Source organism: Podarcis gaigeae, assembly GCF_964106915.1.
Source record: "Podarcis gaigeae genome assembly, chromosome: 3".
Classification (NCBI taxonomy): domain Eukaryota; kingdom Metazoa; phylum Chordata; class Lepidosauria; order Squamata; family Lacertidae; genus Podarcis; species Podarcis gaigeae.
The window spans coordinates 90,957,335-90,971,022 of record NC_139680.1 but is presented as its reverse complement, the minus strand read 5'-3'; the positions used below and the strand labels follow the sequence as shown (position 1 = coordinate 90,971,022).

Here is a 13,688-nt window from a genome sequence, read left to right as displayed (position 1 = left end):
GTTTCACTTTCTGTAGGAGGCAACCCAATAAAGATCATGACTCTTAAAAATGAACCACTTTGCTCCTACATTATTATTTATGCATGATAATTAATGTTCACCTATTGTTGAACCAAAAAAGGGACGCGGATGGCGCTGTGGTCTAAACCAGTGAGCCTCTTGGGCTTGCCGATCAGAAGGCCGGCGGTTCGAATCCCCATGACGGGGTGAGCTCCTGTTGCTTGGTCCCAGCTCCTGCCAACCTAGCAGTTCGAAAGCACGCCAAAAAGTGCAAGTAGATAAATAGGTACCGCTCCGGCGGGAAGGTAAATGGCATTTCTGTGCACTGCTCTGGTGTCGGTGTTCCGTTGCGCCAGAAGCGGCTTAGTCATGCTGGCCACATGACCCGGAAAAACTGTCTGCGGACAAAGTCCAGCTCTCTTGGTCTGTAAAGAGAGACGAGCGCCTCAACCCCCGAGTTGTCCGTGACTGGACTTAACTGTCAGAGGTCCTTTACCTTTACCGTTGAACCAGTTTCCTGGATATCATAAGGTGCGGACAAGTTTTAATAAAAATGTAGCAGGTAAAAGCCAGAAAAGTAGGAGTTCTGTGTCAGAAAAAATATGAACTGGATCTGCTTGTTTCTTCTTACTGTTTTAAGAGTCTTTAAACCCAAAATAAAAGTGTGAGATTTCCACACACAGAGAAAATCTATTAGACTTGAGGCCAGGGTTATTTAGTTCCTGCCATGGACTGTTCCCTACTACTTGTCATTATGCACTGTAACCTAGTGTTAGGATGAGAATCTTGTGTACTCTCACTCCCATTTCCCTTCACCCTGACTATCATGACCAGTTATCAGGGATGATGGGAGTTGTGGTCCAACAATATCTGAATTGTGGATAGAGTTGATTCTTAGGGAGGTATTCAACCAAGTTTACTCAGCATAGGCCGACTAAAATTAATGAACATGGCTGTGTACATACTATACCTTTAAAGAACATTCAAAGCACATTCTCCACCCCACCACCGAATTCTGGTCACTTTAGTTTGTCAAGAGTTCCTGTGAATTATAACTCTGTGAGGGGAATGGCAGCCTGTCCCGCTTCATCGCTTGAGGCGAAATGGAAAAGTGCTGCCCCAGCACCACCACCCCACCTAAGCCTCTCACCAAACAGCAATGACAGTGGCAGGTTCTGGTGAGATCTCGTGAGATGTCACAGAGCACACAGTATCTTGTGAGATATTGCTGGGAGCCACCACCGCTTCTCTGCCAGTGGCGGTGGGGCAGGCAGGCAAGGCGCCCATAGAGGCACTTTGTTTTGGGGTTCCGCCACTGAAGTGTCTGTCTCAGCACACCTCTTAGGCTGAAAACTATGGATTCTCACCCAAATGCATTTAAGGAGTTCATATCCTAGCTGGATAAGGAACCATGCACAGAGTTGGGTGCTAAGATGCCACTAATCCAGATGTCAGGGCTGCAATGTTCCATTAGAAAATCCAGCCCGCTGTCTGGGAGACAAAGTGGGGAAATGTGGATTCAGATCTGCTCCCTTCCCAACCGTTAAAAAACCCCTCTGATTTTAGCAACACCCACCTTTCTAACATAGCTCCATGAGTGATGGAACAACTGCAGCTACATAAGTACACAACTGGACAAGGACGGTAGTGTAGAAATTTTTCCAAGGTTCAAAAGCATTGCAAAAATTATTTTTGAATCCTACAATATAATTCAGGAGTTTTGAGGGTTGGCACAGTTGGACACCTACTGAGGGTCCGCACTCCAGAAGGCCCCCCCACAACAACAGCTTCTTGGATCTGTTCCTCTTCACCACTGCTTCTTGTTGTGGCTCCGGGGGAATGAACAACAGCAGCTGTGGTGAGGAAGAGTGACTGTCTAGACCAGGCATAGGCTAACTTGGCCATCCAGATGTTTTTGGGACTACAACTCCCATCATCCCTGACCACTAGTCCTGTTAGCTAGGGATGATGGGAGTTGTAGTCCCAAAACATCTGGAGGATGAATTTGCCTGGTCTAGAAAGTCAGCAGTAGCAATGATGAGGCAAAAGAGCAGCACCTGGCAACAGTGGCAGAAAAGAGGCCAATGTACTGAGAAAGGAGGCTCTACCCTAAATCCACAGGCACAACCTATCATTGTTTCTCATTGCTTCTCTTCAGCGCATGTATATGTATGTGTATATGTATATATACCGCACTCTGAAAAGGTCATCCATCAGGACGAACAATTGCATTCAATCCCATTGGCCTGAACTGACTGGAAAGGATCTGTGTCGTCCAAGAATGCTTACATCTGAGTATTACAATTCTGTTACTGTACAGAATGTGAAAGTACTTCATAATTCTAGACTTGCTACCTTCTTTATATATCTTCATTCTGATGCAAGCAGTTCAAAGTGCAGACCAAGACTGTTATAAAAGTTGAAGAGCGGAAGAAAGGTTATATGGGATGCAACTGCTTCTTTCTGTGGAGCTATTCCTTTCCTCCACAAGATCCTTGTAGCCACTGGGTAATATAAATATCAGGAATTAGGTAATGCTGCTTCAGGCAGAATTAACTGCTCCCTCATGATTTGCAACTCTCAAAAAGAAGTTGGGACAGTCACAAAGTGAAAAGCTGTTCAGAAGTTAGTATGTTAATGACAGGGAATCATATTTTTTAATATTTATACACTCATACGGGCCCCCAAAGCAGCTCACAACATAATAAAACAAGCACAATAAAATCAGTTTACAAACAACCTTACTAAAGTTTGCAGCAACATATACAAAACAGTGGCAGCAAAAAACCCACATCTAAACAAAACTGTAATAACAATCTTTCTGAAGCAAGGGAAGTAAGGGACTAAATAAACTTAATGAGGACTCAGTTGGTTGAGCATGAGACATCTCTGGGTTGTGGGTTGGGCAAAAGATTCCTGCATTGCAAAGGGCTGGACTAGATTAACCTTTTGGTCCTTTCCAACTCTACAATTCTCTGAGTCTATGAGTTCCAGAAGTAAGATGCCACCACAGAGAATGTCCTATCCTTATCATGTATACCTCAGATGGTGGAGGGATGCAAAGCAGAGCCGCCTTCAAAGATCTTAAGCAGTCATGCAGGAGCAGGTGGTCCTTCAAATAAAACTGGCCCATGCAAGCTGGCAGGATTTTGGAAGTGGTGGATCATCTGCCACTTCACTCCCACGCTCACAATCCTCCACTGGTTTGGTGCTAGTATAGAAGCAGACCTGACTTCAGGAAAAGTGGAAGCTTTTTTGTGGCAGGAAGGAAACATTAAAAACTTGCCTAAACAGGGCTGCCTTCAGATGTCTTTTAAAAGATACCGTATTTTTCGCTCTATAACACGCACCCAACCATAACACGCACATAGTTTTTAGAGGAGGAAGATCCGTAGGCATGCCACCCGTAAGCATTTCCTCCATAAAACGCAGACATTTCCCCTTACTTTCTAGGAGGAAAAAAGTGAGTGTTATGGTGCAAAAAATACGGTAGTTGTTTATTACCTTGACATCTGATGGGAGGGCGTTCCACAGGGCGGGTGCCACTACCAACAAGGCCCTCTGCCTGGTTCCCCATAACTTCACCGCCAGAAGGCCCTTGGAGCTGGACCTCAGTGTCCAGGCTGAATGATGGGGGTGGAGATGCTCCCTCAGGTATACTGGGCCGAGGCCGTTTAGGGCTTTAAAGGTCAGCTCGGAAACATACTGGGAGCCAATGTAGGTCTTTCCAGACTGGTGTTATGTGATCTTGGCGGCTGCTCCCAGTCACCAATAAATGCCATCCCTTGACCAATCTGACATTAACAACTATCAGAACTATGGAATGAGATAATCTCAGGTACACTGAACCATATCATTTACACAACATGCATCTTCAATAGCCTCAGAAAGCTATTGGGGCCTACAACATGCTGCTTTTATTGGTGAAGGGTGCTCTTGCTGAAAACCCTGCTTCATTATATTCTGAGGCACCTAAACATTCATGAAAAGCCATCTCATGGAAGACTCACACCAATTTTCTAGTGATATCAGGAAGGTATAAAAGGAGAAAATCATAGCCTTTTACTATGATAAAGTCAGGGCCCCTTCAAATATCCTTTTTATTGCGCATTCAAGATGATATGTGCTCCTGATGGGATTTTGAAAAGTTTTGGGATGGAACTATTGCTTCATTTTCAATCAGTGCATGTCCCATAGCTTCCTAATGAATTCATGCAACTTTTAATACCACAAATGTTCAGGATGGGATGGTGGTTTGTCCTGCTTCAGTTGTGCTGTAGTGCAAAACAGCCCTTCCACACAGCAATAATGTGGTTACATTAGGAAAGCATTGCAGAACTAATAAAGTGGAATGATGTGTTGATGGTCCGGTATAAATCAACCACTTATGCCCTATTACTGAGTCAATGACAAGTTGCAGAGCACGCCCACACACAAAAACACTAGTCTGGAGGGGCACTTAGTGAAAAGTGTTCCGGACCATCTGGAGTTTTCATCCTATGACTACAGCTTCTGAGTTGAGAGGCACCTGTTGCATAGAAGAATGTGTATGAGAAATTAGAAGGGGAGGATTGGGGGACCACAGACAAGGGTCACCAGAACCTAAGGCCAACCTTGGCTCGAGAGTTCACAAATCTTAACAGCAATATATAGTGTCTGTCAGAAAACAGAAATTGTGGAATGAAGTTTTTATTCCTTTAAGCTAGCTCTCATTCTTTAAATCTGGGCATTACAAATCTCTCTCTGTGTGTATGGTCCAGAAGTTCCAGTACAGTCAAACCTCAATTTTTGAAAGTCTCAGCTGCTGAATGTTTCGTAAGCTGAACACCGAAAACCCAGAAGTGAATGCTTCCGTTTTCGAATGCGCCTTGGAAGGTGAATGGCTTCTGTGGCACATTTTTCTTTTTTCCACATTGACTTTGCAGCCAGACCTTTGATCCTTGATTTTTGAACGTCGAACAGATTTCCAGAATGGATTATGTTCGAAAACCGACATTCCACGGTATTGTGGTTTTTACAGATGAGGATAAAAAGAGTATGCTGCCAGTCACTGAAGCCACCTAAGCTGGTGGAGCTAGTGGTTTAAGCTTGAATGTGAATATTCTGAGGAAGGCAAGCTGTAGAATTACTCGAGGAGCAAAACAGTGAAGTTGGACTTCATGAGGGCCAGTTCACCAACTCCAAACACCTCACTTTCTGCTCACCACTTGTTGACTCGAACCATAATCTGCGCATTGCATAAAAATCCACTGCAAGTGCTGCAATGATGTCAGTCCTCTGACAAAGCAAATCACACTTTTAAAGGCCTTAAACTTTTTAACACCCCCACCCCCACCATCGTACTCCACCTCATTCATTGCAATCAGGCTCCAATCCCTCTCTCCTCACCAATGAGTTCCCCTCCACCCACCCCATCGAGCAGCCTCAAACTTCATGGAAAGTCCCTTTGGTGTTGGATCTCAGTCGTTCATGCTAGTACTCCTCGCCCCCGAGTTTGAGGCTTCATCGAGCGGTGGGCGTGTGAAGCGCCTCAAGCAGAGGAGTGAAACTCCTAGGGACCGATGTCCCTTCAGCCCCGTAATAAAATATTTTAGGGAGTCCCCCCCTCGTAGTTGATGGGCATTGCCATTCAAATGGTGTCCGTGTCTTGCGACCGATTAGGTGGGACGGGGCTTACCTTGTGCCCCCTATATTTTATTCAGGTTAGCCCCCCTGGCCTCCAGAGTCTCACAGGCTTGGGCCACCCTAACCTGGGGGAGGGGGCCCTGAGAGTTCAGTCCAGGAGCAGCGAGGGCCCCCCAAGCCATCCCCTAATGCCCGAAGCAACGCAGAGAGACCGTTGGCCCTGACCTCGCGCCGCCGGATCCTGGCGGTTAGGGGTCTCCTCCCGCTGGGCCGTTGGGCGCTGACTTGGGGCCTCGTGCTCCCCTCTGGCAGGGGAAGGAAGCCAGGAGGGCCAAGGGGGGATTCCCTGCTTCGCTCGCTCTCCGTCTGCGGCGCGCGCGGCGTGTCTTTTGTGTTTGTACACACAGAGGCGGCCGCGGGAAGCCGAGAGTGGGCAGGGAGGAAGCCGCGCGGGCGTGGCCTCGCCTTCCCTCCATTGTGCGCCATTGGCTGCCCTCCTCGGCGGGGGCGGGGCCTGGGCGGGGCTAAGCGGCGGAGACGGCCCTCCCGAGTCAGCCATCTTTCAATTGTGCTCTCAGCCGCCGTCGCCCGCAGCAGCTTTAGCGCCTCCTCGCTCTTCCTCGCCTGCTCGGCAGCCGCGCTCAGCCTCAGCGGACGGGGGTAAGTCGTCAGCCTCGCTCCCTCCCGCGGCGGCGGCGCCCCCCCCTCACGCCAGCTTAGCCAGGGACCCCTCCGGGCTGCCCCCCGAACCTCTCCGGCAAACTTCTGGGAAGAGCTGCGGTTGGGGGGCAGGCGAGTCCCCAGCGCAGCCGAGGAGACGGCTCCTTCGCGCAGGGCCCCCCAGCCCCACTTCGCGCGGCTCCTGCCCCCCTCCAGCGCCCTCCCCGCACCCCGGACCCCCACCATCCTCCTCCCCAGCCCCTCACCTGCCCCCTCGGCCCCTCGTCGCCCCGCATCGGAGCTGGGAAGCGGCTGCAAACTGGAGCCAGTTGCCAGCCCGGGGAAACTCTCCTGCCTGCCTTGCCTGGCTCCCCACAGTTGTTGCTCAGCTTCACCATCTTGTCTCTTTTCTCTGGTCACCGACCATATTTTTTTCTCTCCTATTGCATAAAAACAATAAAAAGGGGAGAAATGTGCCCAGGAAACGATCCAAACCCAGCGCGATTTGGGGGGATTCTCGGTCCAAACTTTTCCTCTCCCCGGTAGCCCGTCGGACCCCACATAGTTTGGAGCTGCTGGGGGATTTTTTTTCCGGGGGGTTGTTATTGTGTTGCTATTTTATTTTTTTATTTTTTCCCCCTCCCCGTCTCTCTCTTTCTCTCCCTGCAATAGGGAGTCTAAGGCTGCATTTCGTGATTGTTTCCATTTTGTTGGGGATGAGTTTGCCAGCGAGAGGCGCTTGGGAGCGAGGCAGCCTCAGCACTGGCAATTGGGCAGGCGGGAGCAGCACCGAAAAACCTGACCCCCCAAAAGTTCGTTGCTTTCTTGCACTTAAAATCTGACGTGATATTTCCCCCCTTCCTTTTGTGGAATAAAACCTGGCTCGTCTACGGCTTCCATTTGTTTTTCCTTCGCGCGCACGGCAGGGCGAGGGGAACGGTGGCTGCTTTGCAGGAGAACACTTTAAGGCTTGGGAGTCCCCCTGTTTTCTTTTCTGTTTTTAAACGGATTTTTGTTTTTTTTGCTCAATGCAAGCCTTAAATCAGCTGCACGTCCCCCGGCGTTTTCGGCAATTATTGGCACTTTTTCTGAGCCCACGGGAGGGGGTTAGGAACCGCTTGTGTTGTGTTGGAATCGCCCCTCTCTCATCTTTTTGACTGCTGCTGCATCGCTCCAGTTTTTTGCCCTGGGCAAGGGCTGCATTTTAGCAGGCTACTACAACCCTAGGCATTTATTTTACTGTTAAATAAATTAGATCCCCCCTCCCTGACCATTTCACCATCCAATCCAGCACTTGCAAGGGAAAGGATTTCGTTATGTGGCAAGCTCGCAGGCGGGGAAGTCTGCTGCTTGGCTTGCTACCGGAGGTGTGGATCCGCAGCTTTTTAATCGCTGAAGGTTTTGGAGGTCCTTAACATCCGATGCATTGTTGTTGTCTCTGTAAAGGCAGTTTTAAAAACAAATAAATCTGCATTTTCGGAAACCCTTCCCCCCCTCCTCTGGTGACTGCTGTGTGGCGGTATAGTGATCGCGTGGGTGATTTCTTACCGATAGGTGTAAGGAAGAGAAGTTCGCGGGAACATGGCTCGTACCAAGCAAACTGCCCGTAAATCCACCGGTGGGAAGGCGCCCAGGAAGCAACTGGCGACAAAAGCCGCTCGCAAGAGCGCGCCCTCTACTGGTGGGGTCAAGAAACCTCATCGCTACAGGTATAGAAATGACCGCGAACAAAAGTATTGTGATGTCATAGTCCCCAAACAACGCGGAAATGTTTATCGGAACGCAACTTTTTGCTTTGGGGATTTTTATTTTTTAAATCTTTCACATTGAATCGGATTATACTGGCAAGGTCTCCGTTGTTTCTTCTCTTGACGAAAGAGAAAAATTGCAACATAAAAATATTTTATATTGAACATTTCCTCCGAAAAAAGCTGTAAGATCGCCTTTGATAGTAATATATCAATTGTATTGATTAAATGGATTTTAAAAATAAAATCTGAAAATCACAATATTAAGTTTAAAAAAACAAATCTGGTTCTGTCGTGTTTAGGATGTAGTAATAGGGCTTGCTGATTAATGAAGGTGTTGGAAGAAGCCTGCTTTATTTAAAACTTGCCGAGCCTGATAATTTTTCATTTATTTAAATTAGTTTAGCTCCTCAGCTGTTACTGTAAAACTGATATAATTTGTTCATTGTACCACTAGAGGGCAGTAGCTGCCTCCAGAAAAGCAGGTAAATAGCAGGCTTTTACACTTTTAAATGTTGTTTTTAAGACTGTGTATACACAAATGGATAAATTGTAATTACTGATATTCTTCTAGTAGCCATTTTTCTCATCAGTTTCTTAATATTTACATTGCATAAAGAGGACCTAAAGAAAAATGAGTACTGAGAAGAGACTCTTTAATGGTTTCTAGCATTCTGTTTTGGACTGTTCTTTTTAGCTGAAACCTATTTGACTTATTTTAGCATGTCACTACTTCACTTTGTAGAAGTTGGTCTTGCACAAAATGTTCTTGTATGCTCATGTCTCTTGAATGGAACAGTTATTCAAACTTTCATTTCTCTCTGGAATTTTGTATGCTCTGTTTTTTGGAGATGAAGACAAAAAGCTCATTTGTCTTGTTTCTTCTTCTTTGTTTGATCATTTAAAGGCCAGGTACTGTGGCTCTTCGTGAAATCAGGCGTTATCAGAAGTCAACCGAACTTCTGATCCGCAAACTTCCTTTTCAGCGCCTGGTGCGTGAAATTGCTCAGGACTTCAAAACAGATCTGCGTTTCCAAAGCGCAGCTATTGGTGCTTTGCAGGTAAAAATCATATTGTATCTTACTAGCTGCCCTTAACCTCCCAAATGGCAATATGCCCCTTAATAGAACTGATAATGCATGTCTGAACAATATAATTTCAGGTGAGTACTTATCAGTGTTTTCCACCCCATAACCTTATATATGAACTTAGTTTTCAATTAGCCATTTTGTGTCCCGAATTGTTTCTTTCTAAGTTACAATTATCTAGCTTTTAAAAAGACATGGGGAAAGGTGCTTAGAGATAAACTCTTTCTACCAAAGTAATTCAGCTGACTTTTAAAAATATATACCTGAGACTTAATTTACAACTGTCTCAAACAGGACACATGTGGGTATAGCTTTACCATCACAAATTACATGAAAAGCCCTTTCTAGAGTGCAGCCATTAGCAGCACTGTGCCGTTAGTACGTGAGGGAGTATGTGATTGGTTACTTCCATATGCTCATCTTATTGGTTGAGCTGTTTCTATGGTTAGTCAAAACTTCACGCAATTGGTGGGTTTCACAAGTAAGCATCCATGTGTTTGTAGGTGCACAGATAACTACCAGCATTTGGGAGAACTAAAGGAATTCACCTCCTTGAGGAAGATCTTAAAACTTGAAGTGTTGGAACATAAGGATTTCAAAAATAGATCTCCTAAAGGAACTGCAAATGAATCCATTATTTCTTTCCACCACCCTTCAAGATTAATTTTTTTATTTTTACTCTGCACGAAGGTTAACCAACCCATTTCTGAGATTTGTCAGGAATATGATCTACGTTATGCTGCATCAGAATACTTATCAGCTTCTGCCTTTGTCAAACCTCCAAGTAACTTCCACACACCTTTCCTCTTTCCACACATCATTAGGAAGAGCAAGGGGTACCTGTTAAGATGTGGTTGGGATACACCTGGCATGTGAAATGTACTTTTTGAGCCCTTCTATAAGATAAACCATTGAAGACAGAATGCTGCACTGGAAAGACCTTGGTCTGATCCGGCAAGGCAATCTGTATTTTCTACAACAAAACACAAAGCTTGCATTAGTGTTAGATGTGATGATTTCCAAATATGGAGATGGAACTCGTGCTGTTTTCAAGTTCTCTTTTTTTGGTTTATTTGCACAAATTGCTGATGTGTAAGTAGATATATGTGAAGAGCATGACACTGCCAATTCTAGGCAGATCCAGTGTATTTTCCAAAAGCAGAAAGGCACATTATCCCTTTCCATGCAACACTTATGTGCACAAGAGTGATGTAAACATGGCTAGGTTGTGGTGAGGACGACGACTTAACAAGGGAGAAGCAGCCTTAACAAGGGAGAAGCAGCCCTTAGTTTGTAAGCGCTGCACTCGGGGCAGAGAGCATTTAATACTTTACAGACCTATTTGCCATTCTCAGAAGCAGTTCCTAGACAGAACTGATTTTTCAGTCATGGGACTCACATAAACCCAAATGTTTTGCAGCATGCTTTGCCTGCTCTGTATGATGTAACACTGTCACCTCCTGCTCTAAAGGGACAGAGGTACAAGAAAGAAGTCCATTAGCCATCCTAAGAATAATGTCTGCATATCACAATGAACATTTGTGTGTGAAACATGTACAGTTCTACACAACATATGCGTAATTCAAGCTAAAACAGATGTCTAAAAAATTCAGCACAGTCTAGAATCTAGACTCTAGATGAAGCCTGCCTTATTTGTGGCCCATCAACTCTTAACACAACCCACCGTCATGATGGTGCACGACACCCACTGTGTTTGCAGTCCCAGACTGATTACCAAAGAATAGGAATTTTATTGACTATCATATAGGGTTAACAGGCTGAACTTGTCTTGTGTACAGTCCTCCAGCCAGGGGGTTATGAGGTTTCTGGCTATCTATTGCCAGATTATGATTTTTAAAGCAAGACTAAATGGTTGAGAAATCAAGAATGCAACATGGACATCAAAGAAGTTGCATTATTGTTGGTAAAAAGTAGCAGTGGTGCTGCTGCTTCATAAAACCCACAATACACCTATGTTCCTTGGCTAGATCCTTGTCCAATCCTGATCTTATTTTAATCCCAGGATGAGCAGGCATTAGGCTTTAATTTTTATACCACAACCCTGAGACCTACCAGCCATAGCCAGGTGCATATAGTGGCTTAGGAGGGATAAGATAATGAGAATTAAGGACAACATACCTGAGCCTGGTCCATATTAAAGATCCACATCTATCTACCTTTCTTTCAGTAGCCAAAATTAGGGTGGAGTGGGAAATACCTATTAATTGTTGGTTTTGCTATATAGTTGGGAGCCAAAAAACTTGACCATCATACTGTAAATCCCCCAGAGATGTATCAGTAGATCCTGATCTCCCTCCTGCCTTTCCTGTAAAGATGGATTCTGAAGTTTTATACAGTGCTTGTGCAAGCAGAAAACAGCTTGCACAAACAGCCTTTCCTCTTGCCTCCATCTGCAAAATGTTTTCCCCCTTTAATTTGGGGGGTGGGGAGCATCTCCTGAACAGTGGGGCTTTCAGTCATGGCTGCTGTGGGAACATGCCCCAAATCAGGCAGAAAGGGCTTGCATCCCACTGAAGGAAGAGTCCCTCTGCCTGATTTTGGATGATTCTCCACCCATTTCACTTCAGTCCTTACAACATGGCCCCCATTATTCAGGAGGGCCCCAAACCCTCTGAAGAGGGTTTTTGGAAGATACAAGTAGGAGGACGGGAATATCTGTTGTGTAAAGAGCATTATGCTCATGTAACTACTCAAAACAATCCTTTAACTGTTGTTCCCCTGTGGAAGAGTTAACTTGCTACAAACCACTTTAGTGGTGGATCAGGATCCAGAAGGGGCTTTTGTTTTGCAAGCCACAAGAATGTTTTAGAGAAGATAATACTTAAGTTAATTATGATGGTTAATGCCCAATCCAGGTGTGGAATCAATCAGAGACAGGATTTTATAGTTGGGTGTATCAGAACTCTAGGGCTACAATACCTTGTTTTCTGTTTACCAACATTTGTATCCCACTTGATTTTAACACAACCTCTTAATGATTTACAAGGAATATCATGTAATTAAAACATGGAACACACCTAAAATCAGCAGTAAACTAAAAAGAGATTAAAGCATGCCAAGATCTATGTGTGGATAGACTTTTTGGCAGGTGCCAAAAAGGATATCTCAAAGGTATCTGATGTCAGACATCAATAGGCAGAAAGCACCAAATTGTAGGTGTTATCGCACCAAAAGATGTATTTTACCCTCCCAATTGCATAAGACAATTTAGAAGAGAGACATAGCGAAAGTGTGCCAAAGTTTGTAATTACTTGAGAGTCTGAGCACTTTGCTTAAAACATTCAACTTATTTTCTTCTCTCAACAGGAGGCAAGTGAGGCCTACCTGGTTGGCCTGTTTGAAGACACCAACCTGTGTGCTATTCACGCCAAACGTGTCACAATCATGCCAAAAGATATCCAGCTAGCACGCCGCATACGTGGAGAGCGTGCTTAAAGTCTTCTAAAATGGATTTGTCATTCTCAAAACAAAATAAATCTCTTCTTCCTGTTATTGGTAGTAATGAACGTTAGATATTTTTTTCCATGGGGTTAAAAGGTACCTAAGTATATGGTTGCAAAAATGAAAAGAAAAAAAATAGAGGACAGAATCGGGTATTGGCAAGCTCTTTTTCATTTTCATTTGTGTGTGGATTTTTAATATAAACGTGGGGACATATAATGCATTATTGCTATCAAAAACCATTTCAGTGAACATATTTCAGCAGTTCAACTTTATAACAATTATAAATATGCCAGTCAAACTTTTCTGGACAATGCCAGCATTTGGATTTTTTTAAAAAATAGGTAAATTTCTTATTGATGGCAACTATATGGTGTCTGTAACATTTTTATCATACAGTAGATTCCATCCATTCGCTATACTTTTCTAACTAAGTTGTCCTACATGCAAGTACATGTTTTTAATGTTGTCTGTCTTCTGTGCTGTTCCTGTAAGTTTGCTATTAAAATACATGAAATAACATTTGTTTTTTTGCCTTTAATTTCTAACCCTGCCACATTGACTGCTGGTTTCTGTAAGTCAGCACCAATAGAAATTCAAGAAACATGCATCTCTTACACTGCTTCCAAACTAAATGTAGGAAAGTGAGCATTTCTGACTCGTATTGAGAATTGGAGCCATATCAAAATTTATATGTGGTGGGGAAACACACATGGATGTAGTTACCAGTTCACACGTGTGCGCATCCACTTCAATAATGGCAGTAGCACTTTCAATGAACAAAGCTTCCCTTCCAGCCAATTCATGTAAATTGATCTTTTGGATATCTCTTCCTGTTTACAAGTATAAAAGTAGCACATTTACTACATGAATTGGCCACCACCAGAAGGAATGAGTGTCTCGCATCTCCTAGGTGGTGTGAGCTTATGGTGTGGAAATTAGGAATCTGTGGTCATGACTCTCTGGTTTGAAATTACTATTTTTCTATTTTCACTTTAATCCTATGGGGGGAGGGAGCGAATCTGCTTCCTGCACAGACTGAAAAAGTCTGTGATGTAGCGGTGAATCTTGACTACTGAGTCGGAGCTTCCATTTTGAGTGTTCT

General features: G+C 44.5%; 1 protein-coding gene and 1 long non-coding RNA gene across 3 annotated transcripts; one reads left to right on the top strand and one right to left on the bottom strand.

Moving 5' to 3' along the window:
• Window positions 1–4,673: 4,673 nt before the first annotated feature.
• LOC310841287 lies at window positions 4,674–6,060 on the bottom strand. Its single transcript, XR_014562466.1, has 2 exons — window positions 5,851–6,060; window positions 4,674–5,277 (listed from the first exon to the last, which is right to left on the bottom strand). It is a non-coding gene; the product is annotated as an uncharacterized lncRNA (long non-coding RNA).
• An 87-nt stretch (window positions 6,061–6,147) lies between these two features.
• H3-3A (H3.3 histone A) lies at window positions 6,148–13,103 on the top strand. Of its 2 annotated transcripts, XM_083731856.1 has the most exons (5): window positions 6,148–6,285; window positions 6,958–7,097; window positions 7,840–7,994; window positions 8,941–9,094; window positions 12,449–13,103. In XM_083731856.1, exons 3-5 carry the CDS (start codon window positions 7,867–7,869, stop codon window positions 12,575–12,577), a joined length of 411 nt encoding a protein of 136 aa, XP_083587982.1. In that variant the 5' UTR covers window positions 6,148–6,285; window positions 6,958–7,097; window positions 7,840–7,866; the 3' UTR covers window positions 12,578–13,103. The 2 variants fall into 2 exon arrangements, with proteins under 2 accessions (XP_083587982.1, XP_083587981.1); XM_083731855.1 differs by lacking the exon at window positions 6,958–7,097.
• The last annotated feature ends 585 nt before the right edge of the window (window positions 13,104–13,688 follow it).

Excerpts from the sequence above, each read along its gene's own strand:
- H3-3A (XM_083731855.1), top strand. The coding sequence starts at position 7,867 with ATGGCTCGTACCAAGCAAACTGCCCGTAAATCCACCGGTGGGAAGGCG. Across the intron at positions 7,995-8,940 it reads AAGAAACCTCATCGCTACAG|GCCAGGTACTGTGGCTCTTC; the intron begins GTATAGAAATGA and ends GATCATTTAAAG. Across the intron at positions 9,095-12,448 it reads CAGCTATTGGTGCTTTGCAG|GAGGCAAGTGAGGCCTACCT; the intron begins GTAAAAATCATA and ends TTCTCTCAACAG.